General features: G+C 46.1%; 1 protein-coding gene and 1 pseudogene across 2 annotated transcripts in view; both read right to left on the reverse strand.

Annotated features, from left to right (window-relative positions):
* Positions 1 to 2,243: 2,243 nt before the first annotated feature.
* The window catches only part of LOC110539021 (uncharacterized), a 29,321-nt gene continuing 11,828 nt past the window's right edge, over positions 2,244 to 19,736 (reverse strand). The window contains exons 3-10 of one of the 2 annotated variants that reach the window (XM_090195236.1): positions 15,800 to 15,842; positions 13,413 to 13,873; positions 9,084 to 9,199; positions 8,830 to 8,873; positions 8,185 to 8,427; positions 7,980 to 8,042; positions 4,028 to 4,070; positions 2,244 to 2,797 (exon numbers count right to left, since the gene is read on the reverse strand). In XM_090195236.1, the coding sequence (XP_090051362.1) occupies positions 2,638 to 2,797; positions 4,028 to 4,070; positions 7,980 to 8,042; positions 8,185 to 8,427; positions 8,830 to 8,873; positions 9,084 to 9,199; positions 13,413 to 13,820 (1,077 nt within the window). In that variant the 5' untranslated portion in view covers positions 13,821 to 13,873; positions 15,800 to 15,842 and the 3' untranslated portion in view covers positions 2,244 to 2,637. The remainder of the gene's footprint in view (positions 2,798 to 4,027; positions 4,071 to 7,979; positions 8,043 to 8,184; positions 8,428 to 8,829; positions 8,874 to 9,083; positions 9,200 to 13,412; positions 13,874 to 15,799; positions 15,843 to 19,736) is intronic. The other variant, XM_090195235.1, reaches the window with a different exon arrangement.
* On the reverse strand, positions 5,446 to 6,604 carry LOC149978709 (NLR family CARD domain-containing protein 3-like; annotated as a pseudogene).

The following is a 19,736-nucleotide window of genomic DNA, read 5'->3' on the forward strand; positions in this document are numbered from 1 at the left end:
AACTCTCTGCAAACTGGAAACAATTTATCCGGAGGCTGCATTCATTGTAGCTGGGGATTTTAACAAGGCTAATCTGAAAACAAGACTCCCCAAATTTTATCAGCATATCGATTGCGCAACCAGGGGAGGAAAGACCTTGGACCATTGTTACTCTAACTTCCGCGACGCATATAAGGCCCTGCCCCGCCCCCCTTTCGGAAAAGCTGACCACGACTCCATTTTGTTGATCCCTGCCTACAGACAGAAACTAAAACAAGAGGCTCCCACGCTGAGGTCTGTCCAACGCTGGTCCGACCAAGCTGACTCCACACTCCAAGACTGCTTCCATCACGTGGACTGGGAGATGTTTCGTATTGCGTCAGATAACAACATTGACGAATACGCTGATTCGGTGTGCGAGTTCATTAGAACGTGCGTTGAAGATGTCGTTCCCATAGCAACGATTAAAACATTCCCTAACCAGAAACCGTGGATTGATGGCAGCATTCGTGTGAAACTGAAAGCGCGAACCACTGCTTTTAATCAGGGCAAGGTGTCTGGTAACATGACCGAATACAAACAGTGCAGCTATTCCCTCCGCAAGGCTATCAAACAAGCTAAGCGCCAGTACAGAGACAAAGTAGAATCTCAATTCAACGGCTCAGACACAAGAGGCATGTGGCAGGGTCTACAGTCAATCACGGACTACAGGAAGAAACCCAGCCCAGTCACGGACCAGGATGTCTTGCTCCCAGGCAGACTAAATAACTTTTTTGCCCGCTTTGAGGACAATACAGTGCCACTGACACGGCCTGCAACGAAAACATGCGGTCTCTCCTTCACTGCAGCCGAGGTGAGTAAGACATTTAAACGTGTTAACCCTCGCAAGGCTGCAGGCCCAGATGGCATCCCCAGCCGCGCCCTCAGAGCATGCGCAGACCAGCTGGCCGGTGTGTTTACGGACATATTCAATCAATCCCTATACCAGTCTGCTGTTCCCACATGCTTCAAGAGGGCCACCATTGTTCCTGTTCCCAAGAAAGCTAAGGTAACTGAGCTAAATGACTACCGCCCCGTAGCACTCACATCCGTCATCATGAAGTGCTTTGAGAGACTAGTCAAGGACCATATCACCTCCACCCTACCTGACACCCTAGACCCACTCCAATTTGCTTACCGCCCAAATAGGTCCACAGACGATGCAATCTCAACCACACTGCACACTGCCCTAACCCATCTGGACAAGAGGAATACCTATGTGAGAATGCTGTTCATCGACTACAGCTCGGCATTCAACACCATAGTACCCTCCAAGCTCGTCATCAAGCTCGAGACCCTGGGTCTCGACCCCGCCCTGTGCAACTGGGTACTGGACTTCCTGACGGGCCGCCCCCAGGTGGTGAGGGTAGGCAACAACATCTCCTCCCCGCTGATCCTCAACACTGGGGCCCCACAAGGTTGCGTCCTGAGCCCTCTCCTGTACTCCCTGTTCACCCACGACTGCGTGGCCACGCACGCCTCCAACTCAATCATCAAGTTTGCGGACGACACAACAGTGGTAGGCTTGATTACCAACAACGATGAGACGGCCTACAGGGAGGAGGTGAGGGCCCTCGGAGTGTGGTGTCAGGAAAACAACCTCACACTCAACGTCAACAAAACTAAGGAGATGATTGTGGACTTCAGGAAACAGCAGAGGGAACACCCCCCTATCCACATCGATGGAACAGTAGTGGAGAGGGTAGCAAGTTTTAAGTTCCTCGGCATACACATCACAGACAAACTGAATTGGTCCACTCACACAGACAGCATCGTGAAGAAGGCGCAGCAGCGCCTCTTCAACCTCAGGAGGCTGAAGAAATTCGGCTTGTCACCAAAAGCACTCACAAACTTCTACAGATGCACAATCGAGAGCATCCTGGCGGGCTGTATCACCGCCTGGTATGGCAACTGCACCGCCCTCAACCGTAAGGCTCTCCAGAGGGTAGTGAGGTCTGCACAACGCATCACCGGGGGCAAACTACCTGCCCTCCAGGACACCTACACCACCCGATGTCACAGGAAGGCCATAAAGATCATCAAGGACATCAACCACCCGAGCCACTGCCTGTTCACCCCGCTATCATCCAGAAGGCGAGGTCAGTACAGGTGCATCAAAGCTGGGACCGAGAGACTGAAAAACAGCTTCTATCTCAAGGCCATCAGACTGTTAAACAGCCACCACTAACACTGAGTGGCTGCTGCCAACACACTGACACTGACTCAACTCCAGCCACTTTAATAATGGGAATTGATGGGAAACGATGTAAATATATCACTAGCCACTTTAAACAATGCTACCTTATATAAATGTTACTTACCCTACATTATTCATCTCATACGCATACGTATATACTGTACTCTATATCATCGGCGGTATCCTTATGTAATACATGTATCACTAGCCACTTTATACTATACTATGCCACTTTGTTTACATACTCATCTCATTTGTACATACTGTACCCGATACCATCTACTGTATCTTGCCTATGCTGCTCTGTACCATCACTCATTCATATATCCTTATGTACATATTCTTTATCCCCTTACACTGTGTACAAGACAGTAGTTTTGGAATTGTTAGTTAGATTACTTGTTATTACTGCATTGTCGGAACTAGAAGCACAAGCATTTCGCTACACTCGCATTAACATCTGCTAACCATGTGTATGTGACAAATAAAATTTGATTTGATTTGATTTGAACATGTTTATACTTCTCCATCAGTTCTGCTTTGTGTTTCTGTATGGCTATTGAGACATAATCTGCTACATGCCTACAAGGAGAGAAATACAACATCAGTGACTGGTCCAGTATATACAGTATATGCTTATTAACATGTGTCCTTTGTACCTTTCAAAGTAAGTGAACGGATGAGGACGTATAACCCTGAGCTGACAGGAGCGGATGTTTGACTGAACCAGAAGACATACATGAGTCTTAAAGGGATGTTGCGACATTTTGGCAACTATAAGCCCTTTTTTATTACCCAGAGTCAGATTAACTCATAGATAACTTTTCAGCGTCTCTTTGTGCAGTTTGAGGGAAGTTGGAGGTAGTTTCTGGACCCATTGTTTATAGATTTAGCATATTGACTGTCTATAGTAACAGCTAGCCAAAATGTCACACCTCCCTTTAAGACAGACTATGAAGGGGTCTGGCAGACACAGTGAGTTGACTGTAGAGAGAGAGACTTGGTATTTAAACAAGAATAAATCCTCTTCAAGGCCGTAAAAATACTTTTGAAAAGTGCCTTTAAGCAGGACTGCAATGTTTGTTTGTGTGCATTCCTGTGTGTTGGCAGTTCGTTGATATCCAGGCTATTTGAATGGCACATTCCAAAATGCGGAAAAGGTATTTCTGTCCATTATGTGGTGTGAACACATTTGAGACAATTAGTATGTTTGATAAAGCCTAGCAACATTCTGCCTCACTGAATTTGAAGGGGGAGGGGGGAGGGGGAAGGGGGAGGGGTAGGGGGCAACTATACAACGTTAATAAAAACATTCCAACAAAATCCAAGCACAGTGATGACACAAACAAAACATATTAATGCCAGGTGTAAGCTAGATACAACATGCCCAGATCTGATTCTAATCTGATCTTATGCTTTTGTTAGGTATAAAATGGAAATTACAGCTTTATTATTAAGTTTTAGGTATGAAAGGGGACACTGCAGTGAATGGCTAAAAGCAGCAGGGGGCTGTAATGTGCTAGTGATCACATTGTGGGTTGAGAAGAACAGTGGCTGTTGGAGCCGATACAACGTGTAGAATTGTCAAGAAATTAATGGAAAATTACGGACAATATTCTGGTCAGAGGCGATAGAATGGCTACCCACTGCTTTTAATTGTTCACCATTGAGGTGTGAACTTGCAGATACTGTAAGTCACTCTGTCTGGATGAGAGCGTCTGCTAAATGACACAAAATCATGCAATAATCCTGTGCTCTTTGAACATTTCTGATAGGAAATAAATAGCAAGTAAACATATGTTGTTTTCTTACCGTTGATATGTTTGACGGTTTTGTTGGGCCTGTGGTAGGCACTCTGCATAAATAACAAAGAGAATGTTGCTTAGGATTCAAACATGTATACCAATCACTTAGATGTGTCATGTAAGCTATTCTAAAAACAAAACAAAGTAATTACATGTATTTTGCTCATGTGATCTCAAACAACTCTCTGTAAAACAAATGAATGTACTAATGACTTGCAGTTGGACAAAAAACATATAATAATATCACCCTATGGCCAACTTATAAGTTGGCACATTTTAACATAAAATAATTTCAAATTACAACACAAAATTGTAAGATTTGCATTCAACCCAATGACGGTATATATGCATGGACAAAGCCACCGATCACGTGACACCAATCATTCCTCAATGGCACATTTGAAGCCAAGGAAGTCGGGTTAAAATGTCATCTCATGGATACACAACATGCACAGTCAAAGATGTTGGATAAATGAAGATAGTTCGCTGAGGCCTTCTACCATTGAAAAACATAGTCAGTTCCGGTCTACTTAACTGGGTGGGTATCCCATAAACACCAATGCAATAGCAGCTGGGTCTGGTATACTTAGTTCATTGACTTTCATTTAACCAAAAAACAACCCCCCCCCCCCCCCCCCCCCAAAAAAAAAAACAGCGAGTGGGCTGTCTCGCTTCCTCTTCCGTCTCTGACGCAGTTTGAGCTACTCCAGGAAGTGACGTTACAGGCTAACCCAGTGCTGCCCCCTCTCATGGAGTATCTCAAATTGAAGGCCAACCGGGGTACTGCAGGCTGCCATTAGCAACTAAATTATCCTTATAACTTATTCTATGTGCTATTTTAAAATAACCGATTTAAGAAATACATCTGATGTATTAGAAGCAATTATTGTTACAATGATTGTCTTCAATTTATTTATTTACACAAAGATTGCCCAAGAAGATTGCTATTTCCCTATTCACCATGATGGGGGATCCTGTTTTCTGCAAACATTGCCTGCAGTACCATGGTCAGCCTTGAACTTCATGGCTTCAATGAAAAGGGGCAGTCGTCACCCCCTAATATTGGCTACATTTAACTAGATTGGTATCCTACAAGCTGCATCTAGTCTGGGTTTTCTAAAGCTAACCAGCTTCAGTTAGCTTCACATTCCAGCTCAGGTTTCAACCGTACTGCAACTGTGGATGTTGCTCGTCCGGCTGTTCGCTGAACTCTAGCAGGCTTGTAATTACACGTGCATGTCTCATGTGGCTGGTCAAAAGCCTAACTCTTAATTGAGACAAAGTTGAAACCATCAATCATGGGCAAGTTATTGCCACATTCTAATTTGTGCCAAAATCAAAATGAAGGAAAAGTTATCTTGCAAATTCAGCAGGCTATTGTGTGAAATAGTCTTTTAGAAACACTGTCTTCATCTTCATCTTGTTTTATGTCTTTGGTGTCCTTATCAATGCACAATAAACTTTTCCCCCACTAGTATCAATAAAATACTGGATTCTTTGTTTCGTACTATGATCATGACCAGATCTGTCTCATTTTCCCATCATACTTATTGCTTTTCAGGTTTGTCTGAATGAGCAGGAAGTGATTGTACATCTCAGTCAGAGTTGTGATCTCTCCACTCTTATCTTCACTCAACATTTGCTCAAGAACCCTGGCAGTAATCCAACAGAAGACTGGTATGTGGCACATGATGTGGAGGCTCCTTGATGTATTAATGTGGGAGATGATTCTCCTGGCCCGGTTCTCATCCTCAACATTCTTCTTAAAGTATTCTTCTTTCTGTTTGTCGTTGAACCCTCGTACTTCTGTCACCTTGTTGATGTACTCATGGGGGACCTGATTGGAGCTTCAGGGAGTAGATTCCCCTCAATGTGGTTTGTCATCAACCTGTCAACTGATGATGTCTCAGTTAGATCAGTCAACTTCTTGTTCTGATGAAAACCTAATGGCAGTCTGCTTTCATCCAGACCATCAAAGATGAACATGACTTTGCAGGTATCATGTATCTTTGCCTCTTCTATCTCTGTAAGTTCAGGGTGGAAGTAACGCAAAAGTCCATGAAGACTGTACTGGTCATCTTGAATCAGATTCAGCTCTCAGAGAGAGAGCACAAATATGAAATTAATATCCTGATTGGCTTTACCCAGTCAAGTATGAACTTCTGCACAGAGAATGTTTTTCCAATGCCAGCGATGCCCTTCGTCAGCACAGTTCGGATGGGTCTCTCCTTTTCACTCTCTTCTCCAGATAAGGGTTTGAAGATTTTGGGTTTGCAGTTGATTGGAGTGTCTGTAGATGTTTTTGTCCTGCGTGTATATTCAATCTGCCGGATCTCATGTTCGTTATTAACCCCTTCACTCTGTCCTTGTGTGAGGTAGAGCTGTGCGTACCGGTAGATGCTGTTGAGGGGAGTTTGTTCCACTGCGGTGCCTTCAAACATAAATCCAAACCTCTTCTTCAGACTGGCTTTATGTTTCTCTTTAACTCTTTGTGTGTCGTCATCCACTGGAAAGAACACCACACTTTAAAACTTCAATAAGTAAAGTTACAAGAGAAAGTGTGTCTGAGGAAGTCCAGAAGCATCATCAAAGACCCCACACCTACATGCTCAGAAACAGTTTCTATCTACAAGCCTGCTGAACATTTGAACTGGACTGACCACCTGCACTGACTTTTCACAGATTAGCACACATGCACTCACTCCTCCACACACACACATCACACTACACACACATCACAACTGCTTAATTATTATTGCTAAATACTGTGCACAATTTACAAAACACACGTACATATTGTACTATAAATTGTGCCTTCCTGTATTATAATATTATAGTTGTTATTAAATGTTTATTATAAACTGGGTGGTTTGGGTTCTGAATGCTGATTGGTTAAAAGCTGTGGTATATCAGACAATATAAACTGGGTGGTTCGAGCACTGAATGCTAATTGGCTGACAGCCATGGTATATCAAACCGTATACCAAGGGTATAAGTAAACATGTATTTTTACTGCTCTAATTACATTGTTAACCAGTTTATAATAGCAATAAGGCACCTCGGGGTCTGTGGTATATGGACAATATATCACTGCTAAGGGCTGTATCCAGGCACTCCGTTTGCATCGTGCATAAGAACAGCCATTAGCTGTGGTATATTGGCCATATACCACACCCCCTCGTGCCTTATTGCTTAAACATACCACGGATATGACGCAAAAATACTTGTTTACTGTTCTATTAATGTTGGCAACCAGTTTATAATAGCAATAAGGCACATTGGGGGTCTGTGGTATATGGCCAATATATCACTGCTAAGGGCTGTATCCAGGCATTCCACGTTGCTTTGTGCCTAAAAGCAGCCCTTAGACACGGTATATTGGCCATATACCACACCCCCTCGGGCCTTGTTGCTTAGATATACCACACCCCCTCGGGCCTTGTTGCTTAGATATACCACACCCCCTCAGGCCTTGTTGCTTAGATATACCACACCCCCTCGGGCCTTGTTGCTTAGATATACCACACCCCCTCGGGCCTTGTTGCTTAGATATACCACACCCCCTCGGGCCTTGTTGCTTAGATATACCACACCCCCTCGGGCCTTGTTGCTTAGATATACCACACCCCCTCGGGCCTTGTTGCTTAGATATACCACACCCCCTCGGGCCTTGTTGCTTAGATATACCACACCCCCTCGGGCCTTGTTGCTTAGATATACCACACCCCCTCGGGCCTTGTTGCTTAGATATACCACACCCCCTCGGGCCTTGTTGCTTAGTTCTATTCCACTGAGCCGTTCACTTTATGTTGTTATCTTTTCATATTTCTTATTGTTGTCGTATACCATGTGTATCCTTTACATACGACTAATACAACTTTAAAGTTTGTGTGTGTGTGTGTGTGTGTGTGTGTGTGTGTACAGTATACAGTGTGTGAGGTTAGCCTTATCAGACATACCGCTGCTCTGCCCAATGCTCTCAGTCTGTCCACAGCAATCCACCTCCATACAGACAGGCCCACCTGGAAGGAAAGAAGAATATATTCTACTGTAATTCCAACAGACTTCAGTCAGTGGTATCATATGTGGTTTAGAGGACACTGATGAGAGAGAGAGACAGAGAGAGAGAGAGAGAGAGTTAGAGAGCGAGAGAGACAGACCTACCTAGCTCCTGGATCAAATTATGTTCTTTCTTCTGGAGGATCCTGTAGAAGGTTGATTTGACTTTATCTGATTTTAATGTGATGTACAGCTCCCTCATCTGTTCCTGGCTGGTCCGGGCAGCACGGATGTTAGAGTACGCCTCACTATGGATCATACCCCACTTGAGCAGGTCATCTAATATGGGCATCACCGTGGTAACGTTCTGAATGAGCTCAGCCCTGTTATCATCCACAAATTTGGCATCTGGAGTATTATGCACACACACACACACACACACACACACACACACACACACACACACACACACACACACACACACAAACACACACACACACACACCGTACAAAAACATGCATGTGTTACAAACAAATCCAGGTCAGAAACATCAAAACATGATAAATATATAGGTAACTGTACAGTATTTATTTTACATACGAGACTCATTTCAAATAGAATATATAGAAATAGTAGAAAAATAAAGCTATATTCAGTAGGCTATGGTACAAAATAACCATTACTTTATAAGGAGGCCATTTCTGGCCTTCAATCGGGGGTTTAGAGAGAGGGGTTATGGGAAACAGTTACTTTACAGTATAAGGAGAAAAATCTCCAGAATACCATCTCAGTTTAGACACACAGCTTTACCTCTTCTCTTCTCTGTCTCACTCAGATCAAGTGACTGGGTCGGTCTGAAAAATGACAAACATGGAAAAAAGCGTTTTGTGTTTGAGGCGAACAAAAATTTAGTTTTGGTACATGGTGTTCTATTTGTGAAAGAGTTGTTAGACTGTTCTGAATGTGTGCTGTGCTGGTAAAGAGTCTTAGAGAGGTCACACAGCATAACAGGAAATAATCATGTTAACAGGAATGATATGATCTAATGTATTAATATGTCTTACCTTTCTGTCACACTGCTTCGTGAGGCTTTTGGAAAGGGGCAGATGGATTGGGAAGATGTAGAGGGAAGTTGAGTGGAGGGCTGAAGAAAAGAGGGGTTGGGAGGGGGGAGAGTGGGCTTTAGGAGAGTGGGGTTGGGAGGGGGGAGAGTGGGGTTTAGGAGAGAGGGGTTGGGAGGGGGGAGAGTGGGGTTTAGGAGAGAGGGGTTGGGAGGGGGGAGAGTGAGGTTTAGGAGAGAGGGGTTGGGAGGGGGGAGAGTGGGGTTTAGGAGAGAGGGGTTGGGAGGGGGGAGAGTGGGGTTTAGGAGAGAGGGGTTGGGAGGGGGGAGAGTGGGGTTTAGGAGCGAGGGGTTGGGAGGGGGAGAGTGGGGTTTAGGAGAGAGGGGTTGGGAGGGGGAGAGTGGGGTTTAGGAGAGAGGGGTTGGGAGGGGGAGAGTGGGGTTTAGGAGAGAAGGGTTGGGAGGGGGGAGAGTGGGGTTTAGGAGAGAGGGGTTGGGAGCGGGAGAGTGGGGTTTAGGAGAGAGGGGTTGGGAGGGGGAGAGTGGGGTTGGGAGGGGGAGAGTGGGGTTTAAAGAGTGGGGTTGGGGAGAGAGGGGTTGGTAGGGGGGAGAGTGGGGTTTAGGAGAGTGGGGTTGGGGAGAGAGGGGTTGGGAGGGGGGAGAGTGGGGTTTAGGAGAGTGGGGTTGGGGAGAGAGGGGTTGGGAGGGGGGAGAGTGGGGTTTAGGAGAGTGGGGTTGGGGAGAGAGGGGTTGGGGAGAGTGGGGTTGGGGAGAGTGGGGTTGGTAGGGGGGAGAGTGGGGTTTAGGAGAGTGGGGTTGGGGAGAGAGGGGTTGGGGAGAGAGGGGTTGGGAGGGGGGAGAGTGGGGTTTAGGAGAGTGGGGTTGGGGAGAGAGGGGTTGGGAGGGGGGAGAGTGGGGTTTAGGAGAGTGGGGTTGGGGAGAGAGGGGTTGGGGAGAGTGGGGTTGGGGAGAGTGGGGTTGGGAGGGGGGGAGAGTGGGGTTTAGGAGAGTGGGGTTGGGAGGGGGGAGAGTGGGGTTTAGGAGAGAGGGGTTGGGAGGGGGAGAGTGGGGTTGGGGAGAGAGGGGTTGGGAGGGGGGAGAGTGGGGTTTAGGAGAGAGGGTTGGGAGGGGGGAGAGTGGGGTTTAGGAGAGAGGGGTTGGGAGGGGGAGAGTGGGGTTTAGGAGAGAGGGGTTGGGAGGGGGGAGAGTGGGGTTTAGGAGAGAGGGGTTGGGAGGGGGAGAGTGGGGTTTAGGAGAGAGGGGGTGGGAGGGGGGAGAGTGGGGTTTAGGAGAGAAGGGTTGGGAGGGGGGAGAGTGGGGTTTAGGAGAGAGGGGTTGGGAGGGGGAGAGTGGGGTTTAGGAGAGAGGGGTTGGGAGGGGGAGAGTGGGGTTTAGGAGAGAGGGGTTGGGAGGGGGAGAGTGGGGTTTAGGAGAGAGGGGTTGGGAGGGGGAGAGTGGGGTTTAGGAGAGTGGGGTTTAGGAGAGTGGGGTTGGGGAGAGAGAGTGGGGTTTAGGAGAGTGGGGTTGGGGAGAGAGGGGTTGGGGAGAGAGGGGTTGGGAGGGGGAGAGTGGGGTTTAGGAGAGTGGGGTTGGGGAGAGAGGGGTTGGGAGGGGGGAGAGTGGGGTTTAGGAGAGTGGGGTTGGGGAGAGAGGGGTTGGGGAGAGTGGGGTTGGGGAGAGTGGGGTTGGGAGGGGGGAGAGTGGGGTTTAGGAGAGTGGGGTTGGGGAGAGAGGGGTTGGGAGGGGGGAGAGTGGGGTTTAGGAGAGAGGGGTTGGGAGGGGGAGAGTGGGGTTGGGGAGAGAGGGGTTGGGAGGGGGGAGAGTGGGGTTTAGGAGAGAGGGTTGGGAGGGGGGAGAGTGGGGTTTAGGAGAGAGGGGTTGGGAGGGGGAGAGTGGGGTTTAGGAGAGAGGGGTTGGGAGGGGGAGAGTGGGGTTTAGGCTACAGTGTTTTCAACGTGCATATTTGACATATACAATTACATTGTGTATGTGTATTTATACAGTAACTATTATTCAACATGTCCTCACCTGGGATTCAAACTCACAACCTTTTGGTTCACGGCATTCCAATCGTCCTGCTATGCCACTATGTCTGTGTCAATGACTGACTTCATCTGTATTCTTAAACTTTGGACTTCAAAGTAAATCTCAGCTTTGTATAATACACTCAATAAAAACTATTATATTATCATAGTGATTCAGGAGTAACATTAAAACAGAACAATACGGCCCACCAACATTAGACAACTATACAGAAAACCAATATAACGTAAACATCTATCAACCTAAAGGCTGGTTGTTCAAATTTCATCATGGACAACTTTAGCATTTTAGCTAATTATTAACTTTGCAACTACTTAGCATGTTAGCTAACCCTTCCCCTAACCTTAACCCTTTAACCTAACTCTTAACTCAAACCTTAACCCCTAGCCTGGTTAACGTTAGCCAGCTAGCTAACGTTAGCAACAACAAATTAGAATTCACAACATATCCATTTTGGAAAATTCATAACATGTTGTGCATTTTGCAAATATTGTATGAATTGTATGATGGACCTCCACAAATGAATACAGTGCCTTGCGAAAGTATTCGGCCCCCTTGAACTTTGCGACCTTTTGCCACATTTCAGGCTTCAAACATAAAGATATAAAACTGTATTTTTTTGTGAAGAATCAACAACAAGTGGGACACAATCATGAAGTGGAATGACATTTATTGGATATTTCAAACTTTTTTAACAAATCAAAAACTGAAAAATTGGGCGTGCAAAATTATTCAGCCCCCTTAAGTTAATACTTTGTAGCGCCACCTTTTGCTGCGATTAAGTCGCTTGGGGTATGTCTCTATCAGTTTTGCACATCGAGAGACTGAAATTTTTTCCCATTCCTCCTTGCAAAACAGCTCGAGCTCAGTGAGGTTGGATGGAGAGCATTTGTGAACAGCAGTTTTCAGTTCTTTCCACAGATTCTCGATTGGATTCAGGTCTGGACTTTGACTTGGCCATTCTAACACCTGGATATGTTTATTTTTGAACCATTCCATTGTAGATTTTGCTTTATGTTTTGGATCATTGTCTTGTTGGAAGACAAATCTCCGTCCCAGTCTCAGGTCTTTTGCAGACTCCATCAGGTTTTCTTCCAGAATGGTCCTGTATTTGGCTCCATCCATCTTCCCATCAATTTTAACCATCTTCCCTGTCCCTGCTGAAGAAAAGCAGGCCCAAACCATGATGCTGCCACCACCATGTTTGACAGTGGGGATGGTGTGTTCAGCTGTGTTTCTTTTACGCCAAACATAACGTTTTGCATTGTTGCCAAAAAGTTCAATTTTGGTTTCATCTGACCAGAGCACCTTCTTCCACATGTTTGGTGTGTCTCCCAGGTGGCTTGTGGCAAACTTTAAACAACACTTTTTATGGATATCTTTAAGAAATTGCTTTCTTGCCACTCTTCCATAAAGGCCAGATTTGTGCAATATATGATTGATTGTTGTCCTATGGACAGAGTCTCCCACCTCAGCTGTAGATCTCTGCAGTTCATCCAGAGTGATCATGGGCCTCTTGGCTGCATCTCTGATCAGTCTTCTCCTTGTATGAGCTGAAAGTTTAGAGGGACGGCCAGGTCTTGGTAGATTTGCAGTGGTATGATACTCCTTCCATTTCAATATTATCGCTTGCACAGTGCTCCTTGGGATGTTTAAAGCTTGGGAAATCTTTTTGTATCCAAATCCGGCTTTAAACTTCTTCACAACAGTATCTCGGACCTGCCTGGTGTGTTCCTTGTTCTTCATGATGCTCTCTGCGCTTTTAACGGACCTCTGAGACTATCACAGTGCAGGTGCATTTATACGGAGACTTGATTACACACAGGTGGATTGTATTTATCATCATTAGTCATTTAGGTCAACATTGGATCATTCAGAGATCCTCACTGAACTTCTGGAGAGAGTTTGCTGCACTGAAAGTAAAGGGGCTGAATAATTTTGCACGCCCAATTTTTCAGTTTTTGATTTGTTAAAAAAGTTTGAAATATCCAATAAATGTCATTCCACTTCATGATTGTGTCCCACTTGTTGTTGATTCTTCACAAAAAAATACAGTTTTATATCTTTATGTTTGAAGCCTGAAATGTGGCAAAAGGTCGCAAAGTTCAAGGGGGCCGAATACTTTCGCAAGGCACTGTATGTAGTTTTATGTTATCACATGTTGCTTTTATGTTGTCACATGTTATCACATTAACTTCACATAGGATCACGTGATCACGTAAAATTCATGTGTTTTTTCCACAAGGGTTATTCCTACAGAGATTTAATGGAGTATCTTAAGGTGACTCACAAGTGAAGAGGTCTTTTTCCTTTCGGGTTTCCAGTCATCCTCATGTTCAGCTTTCCTTTTACACGCTGTCAGGTGTCTGGTCACTGATGGTTTCCATGTGTGGTCAAGAGCACGTTTGCATGTTTGGCAACGGAGAACCTCTTCACTCCATACTGTGTTAAGATACTCTGGTTGAATGTCATTGGCCAATTCTTTGCCCTCATCCTTAGCTTTCTTCTTTGCTAAATGACGGGCAGAAGCCAGATGTGCGTCTATTGATTTCTTCCTCATGTGGTCAAGTAGACAGTTGCAAGCTTTGCAAAATAATAGTCCATTTTTCTCCTTTGTATCAGGAAACTGTTCCTCCCTGGCTTTGGGCGATGCACGACTCCTGTGGCCAACTCTTGGTGTAGTGTTTTCATCTGGCATTTTGTCAATGTTTCTATAGCAGCATTCATAAACCAAGCTCTTTGTTTATTCACCTGTCCGGCGATACAGAGATGAGGGCTTGTTAATACAGTGGTTCTCAAACCTCTCCTCAGGGACCACCAGACGTTTCACCACTCTGTTGTAGCCCTGAACTAGATCACCTGAATCACCTAGTCAAGGGCTTGATGATTAGTTGATAAGTTGAATCACGTGAGCTAGTTCTGAAATAGATCAAATACTTGGAATGTCTGGGAGTCCCTGAGGAGGTTTGAAAACCACTGTGGATCAGGTGAGGATCTCACACACATGACAAGTCGTGCATTACATAGACTACGGTTTAAGATGTAAAGTCGTGCATTACATAGACTACAGTTTCACATGTAAAGTAGTGTATTACATAGACTACAGTTTCACATGGAAAGTCGTGTATTACATAGACTACAGTTTCACATGGAAAGTCGTGCATTACATAGACTACAGTTTCACATGGAAAGTAGTGTATTACATAGACTACAGTTTCACATGGAAAGTCGTGCATTACATAGACTACAGTTTCACATGGAAAGTAGTGTATTACATAGACTACAGTTTCACATGGAAAGTCGTGTATTACATAGACTACAGTTTCACATGGAAAGTCGTGCATTGCAATACATATACTAGTTTAACATGTAAAGTCGTGCATTACATAGACTACAGTTTCACATGGAAAGTTGTGCATTACATAGACTACGGTTTCACATGGAAAGTCGTGCATTACATAGACTACGGTTTCACATGGAAAGTCGTGCATTACATAGACTACGGTTTCACATGGAAAGTCGTGCATTACATAGACTACAGTTTCACATGGAAAGTCGTGCATTACATAGACTACAGTTTCACATGGAAAGTCGTGCATTACATAGACTACAGTTTCACATGGAAAGTCGTGCATTACATAGACTACAGTTTCACATGGAAAGTCGTGCATTACATAGACTACAGTTTCACATGGAAAGTTGTGCATTACATAGACTACGGTTTCACATGGAAAGTCGTGCATTACATAGACTACAGTTTCACATGGAAAGTCGTGCATTACATAGACTACAGTTTCACATGTAAAGTCGTGCATTACATAGACTACAGTTTCACATGGAAAGTTGTGCATTACATAGACTACAGTTTCACATGGAAAGTCGTGCATTACATAGACTACAGTTTCACATGGAAAGTTGTGCATTACATAGACTACAGTTTCACATGTAAAGTCGTGCATTACAATACATATACTAGTTTTACATGGAAAGTTGTACATTACATAGACTACAGTTTCACATGGAAAGTCGTGCATTACATAGACTACAGTTTCACATGGAAAGTCGTGCATTACATAGACTACAGTTTCACATGTAAAGTCGTGCATTATAATAAATATACTAGTTTTACATGGAAAGTCGTGCATTGCATAGACTACAGTTTCACATGGAAAGTCGTGCATTACAATACATATACTAGTTTTACATGGAAAGTAGTGCATTACATAGACTACAGTTTCACATGGAAAGTCGTGCATTACATAGACTACAGTTTCACATGGAAAGTTGTGCATTACATAGACTACAGTTTCACATGGAAAGTCGTGCATTATAATAAATATACTAGTTTTACATGGAAAGTTGTGCATTGCATAGACTACAGTTTCACATGGAAAGTCGTGCATTATAATAAATATACTAGTTTTACATGGAAAGTTGTGCATTACATAGACTACAGTTTCACATGGAAAGTCGTGCATTGCAATACATATAAAGTCGTGCATCACATAGACTACAGTTTTACATGGAAAGTCGTGCATTACATAAACTACATTTTTCAAACCATGATAGGGAAGAAGATCCACATGTTATACAGAGAGAGAGAGAGAGAGAGCGAGAGAGAGAGAGAGGTGAAACACTGTACCTTGGACTGTTCTATGGTAAAACTGTGTAGCTTACCTTAACAGGTGTGTCCAAGTTTTGTCCAAACTGTGTGCACATACTGTAAAAAGAATATTGAATGTTTTAATTTAGCCTGTTCTACAGCAAACCAGCCTCAGTTTCTTTCATGAACATAACACTGCCTACATGTCCTCAGTTATTGGCAACATTATCACTTGCATATCTGTCCACTTAAGTCCCTATTACCTTGTCACTGGGCGTGACATTGTGAATATTCTATAGGTGTTACGGTGCGTGAATGAGGACCCAAAAGCGAATTAACTTAAACAGAGCTTCTTTAATTACCAAACATAGGTAGGCTCAGACGGACCGGCAGATTCCGACAGGACAGGACAAGGTTGCAGCAAACATGACGATAGTCTGGTTCAGGCATGACTAACACAAACAAACAAGAATCCGACAAGGACAGGAACAAAAACAGAGAGAGATATAGGGACCTAATCAGAGGGAAAAAGGGAACAGGTGGGAAACGGGGTGACGAGGTGGTTAGGAGGAGACAAGGCACAGCTGGTGGAAATTGGGGGAGAAAAGGTAACCTAACAACGACCAGCAGAGGGAGACAGGGTGAAGGGAAAGGACAGAGACAAGACACAACATGACAGTACATGACAGTACCCCCCCACTCACCGAGCGCCTCCTGGCGCACTCGAGGAGGAAACCTGGCGGCAACGGAGGAAATCCTCGATCAGCGCACGGTCCAGCACGTCCCGAGAGGGAACCCAACTCCTCTCCTCAGGACCGTACCCCTCCCAATCTACGAGGTACTGGTGACCACGGCCCCGAGGACGCATGTCCAAAATTCTACGGACCCTGTAGATGGGTGCGCCCTCGACAAGGATGGGGGGGGGGGGGGGAAGACGAGCGGGGGCGCGAAGGACGGGCTTGATGCAGGAGACATGGAAGACCGGGTGGACGCGACGAAGGTATCGCGGAAGAAGAAGTCGAACTGCGACAGGATTAATGACCCGAGAAATACGGAACGGACCAATGAACCGCGGGGTCAACTTGCGAGAAGCCGTCTTAAGGGGAAGGTTCTGAGTGGAGAGCCAAACTCTCTGACCGCGACAATATCTAGGACTCTTAGTTCTACGCTTATTAGCAGCCCTCACAGTCTGCGTCCTATAACGGCAAAGTGCAGACCTGACCCTCTTCCAGGTGCGCTCGCAACGTTGGACAAAAGCCTGAGCGGAGGGGACGCTGGACTCGGCGAACTGAGATGAGAACAGCGGAGGCTGGTACCCGAGGCTACTCTGAAAAGGAGATAGCCCGGTCGCAGACGAAGGAAGCGAGTTGTGGGCGTATTCTGCCCAGGGGAGCTGTTCTGACCAAGACGCAGGGTTGCGAAAAGAAAGACTGCGTAAGATGCGACCAATAGTCTGATTGGCCCGTTCTGCTTGACCGTTAGACTGGGGGTGAAAGCCGGAAGAGAGACTGACGGAAGCCCCAATCAAACGGCAAAACTCCCTCCAAAATTGAGACGTGAATTGCGGACCTCTGTCCGAAACGACGTCTGACGGAAGGCCATGAATTCTGAAAACATTCTCGATGATGATTTGTGCCGTCTCTTTAGCAGAAGGAAGCTTAGCAAGGGGAATGAAATGAGCCGCCTTAGAGAACCTATCGACAACCGTAAGAATAACAGTCTTCCCCGCTGACGAAGGCAGTCCGGTGACAAAATCTAAGGCGATGTGAGACCACGGTCGAGAGGGAATGGGAAGCGGCCTGAGACGGCCGGCAGGAGGAGAGTTACCGGACTTAGTCTGCGCGCAGACCGAACAAGCAGCCACGAAACGACGCGTGTCATGCTCCCGGGTGGGCCACCAAAAACGCTGGCGAATGGAAGCAAGCGTACCCCGAACGCCAGGGTGGCCGGCTAACTTGGCAGAGTGAGCCCACTGAAGAACGGCCAGACGAGTAGGAACGGGAACGAAAAGAAGGTTCCTAGGACAAGCGCGCGGCGACGGAGTGTGAGTGAGCGCTTGTTTTACCTGCCTCTCAATTCCCCAGACAGTCAACCCGACAACACGCCCCTCAGGGAGAATCCCCTCGGGGTCAGTGGAGGCTACTGAAGAACTGAAGAGACGAGACAAAGCATCAGGCTTGGTGTTCTTAGAGCCCGGACGATAAGAAATCACGAACTCGAAACGAGCGAAAAACAGCGCCCAACGCGCCTGACGCGCATTAAGTCGTTTGGCAGAACGGATGTACTCAAGGTTCCTATGGTCAGTCCAAACGACAAAAGGAACGGTCGCCCCCTCCAACCACTGTCGCCATTCGCCTAGGGCTAACCGGATGGCGAGCAGTTCGCGGTTACCCACATCATAGTTACGTTCCGACGGCGACAGGCGATGAGAAAAATACGCGCATGGGTGGACCTTGTCGTCAGAGAGGGAGCGCTGAGAAAGAATGGCTCCCACGCCCACCTCTGACGCGTCAACCTCGACAACAAACTGTCTAGAGACGTCAGGTGTAACAAGGATAGGAGCGGATGTAAAACGATTCTTGAGGAGATCAAAAGCTCCCTGGGCGGAAACGGACCACTCAAAGCACGTCTTGACAGAAGTAAGGGCTGTGAGAGGAGCTGCCACCTGACCGAAATTACGGATGAAACGACGATAGAAGTTCGCGAAGCCGAGAAAGCGCTGCAGCTCGACGCGTGACTTAGGGACGGGCCAATCAATGACAGCTTGGACTTTAGCGGGATCCATCTTAATGCCTTCAGCGGAAATAACAGAACCGAGAAATGTGACGGAGGAGGCATGAAAAGTGCACTTCTCAGCCTTCACAAAAAGACAATTCTCTAAAAGGCGCTGGAGGACACGTCGAACGTGCTGAACATGAATCTGGAGTGACGGTGAAAAAATCAGGATATCGTCAAGGTAAACGAAAACAAAGATGTTCAGCATGTCTCTCAGGACATCATTGACTAATGCCTGAAAGACAGCTGGAGCGTTAGCGAGGCCGAAAGGAAGAACCCGGTATTCAAAGTGCCCTAACGGAGTGTTAAACGCCGTCTTCCACTCGTCCCCCTCCCTGATGCGCACGAGATGGTAAGCGTTACGAAGGTCCAACTTAGTGAAAAACCTGGCTCCCTGCAGGATCTCGAAGGCTGAAGACATAAGAGGAAGCGGATAACGATTCTTCACTGTTATGTCATTCAGCCCTCGATAATCTATGCAGGGACGCAGAGACCCGTCCTTCTTCTTGACAAAAAAAAACCCCGCTCCGGCGGGAGAGGAGGAGGGGACTATGGTACCGGCGTCAAGAGCTACAGACAAATAATCTTCGAGAGCCTTACGTTCGGGAGCCGACAGAGAGTATAGTCTACCCCGGGGGGGAGTGGTTCCCGGAAGGAGATCAATACTACAATCATACGACCGGTGTGGAGGAAGAGAGGTGGCCCTGGACCGACTGAACACCGTGCGCAGATCGTGATATTCCTCCGGCACCCCTGTCAAATCACCAGGCTCCTCCTGTGAAGAAGAGACAGAGGAAACAGGAGGGATAGCAGACATTAAACATTTCACATGACAAGAGACGTTCCAGGAGAGGATAGAATTACTAGACCAATTAATGGAAGGATTATGACAAACTAGCCAGGGATGGCCCAAAACAACAGGTGTAAAAGGTGAACGAAAAATTAAAAAAGAAATGGTTTCACTATGATTACCAGAAACAGTGAGGGTTAAAGGTAGCGTCTCACGCTGAATCCTGGGGAGAGGACTACCATCCAGGGCGAACAAGGCCGTGGGCTCCTTTAACTGTCTGAGAGGAATGTCATGTTCCCGAGCCCAGGTCTCGTCCATAAAACAGCCCTCCGCCCCAGAGTCTATTAAGGCACTGCAGGAAGCTGACGAACCGGTCCAGCGTAGATGGACCGACAAGGTAGTGCAGGATCTTGAAGGAGAGACAGGAGTAGTAGCGCTCACCAGTA

The sequence above is a fragment of the Oncorhynchus mykiss genome, chromosome 13 (assembly GCF_057628025.1).
Source record: "Oncorhynchus mykiss isolate SJ-2025 chromosome 13, ASM5762802v1, whole genome shotgun sequence".
NCBI lineage: Eukaryota > Metazoa > Chordata > Actinopteri > Salmoniformes > Salmonidae > Oncorhynchus > Oncorhynchus mykiss.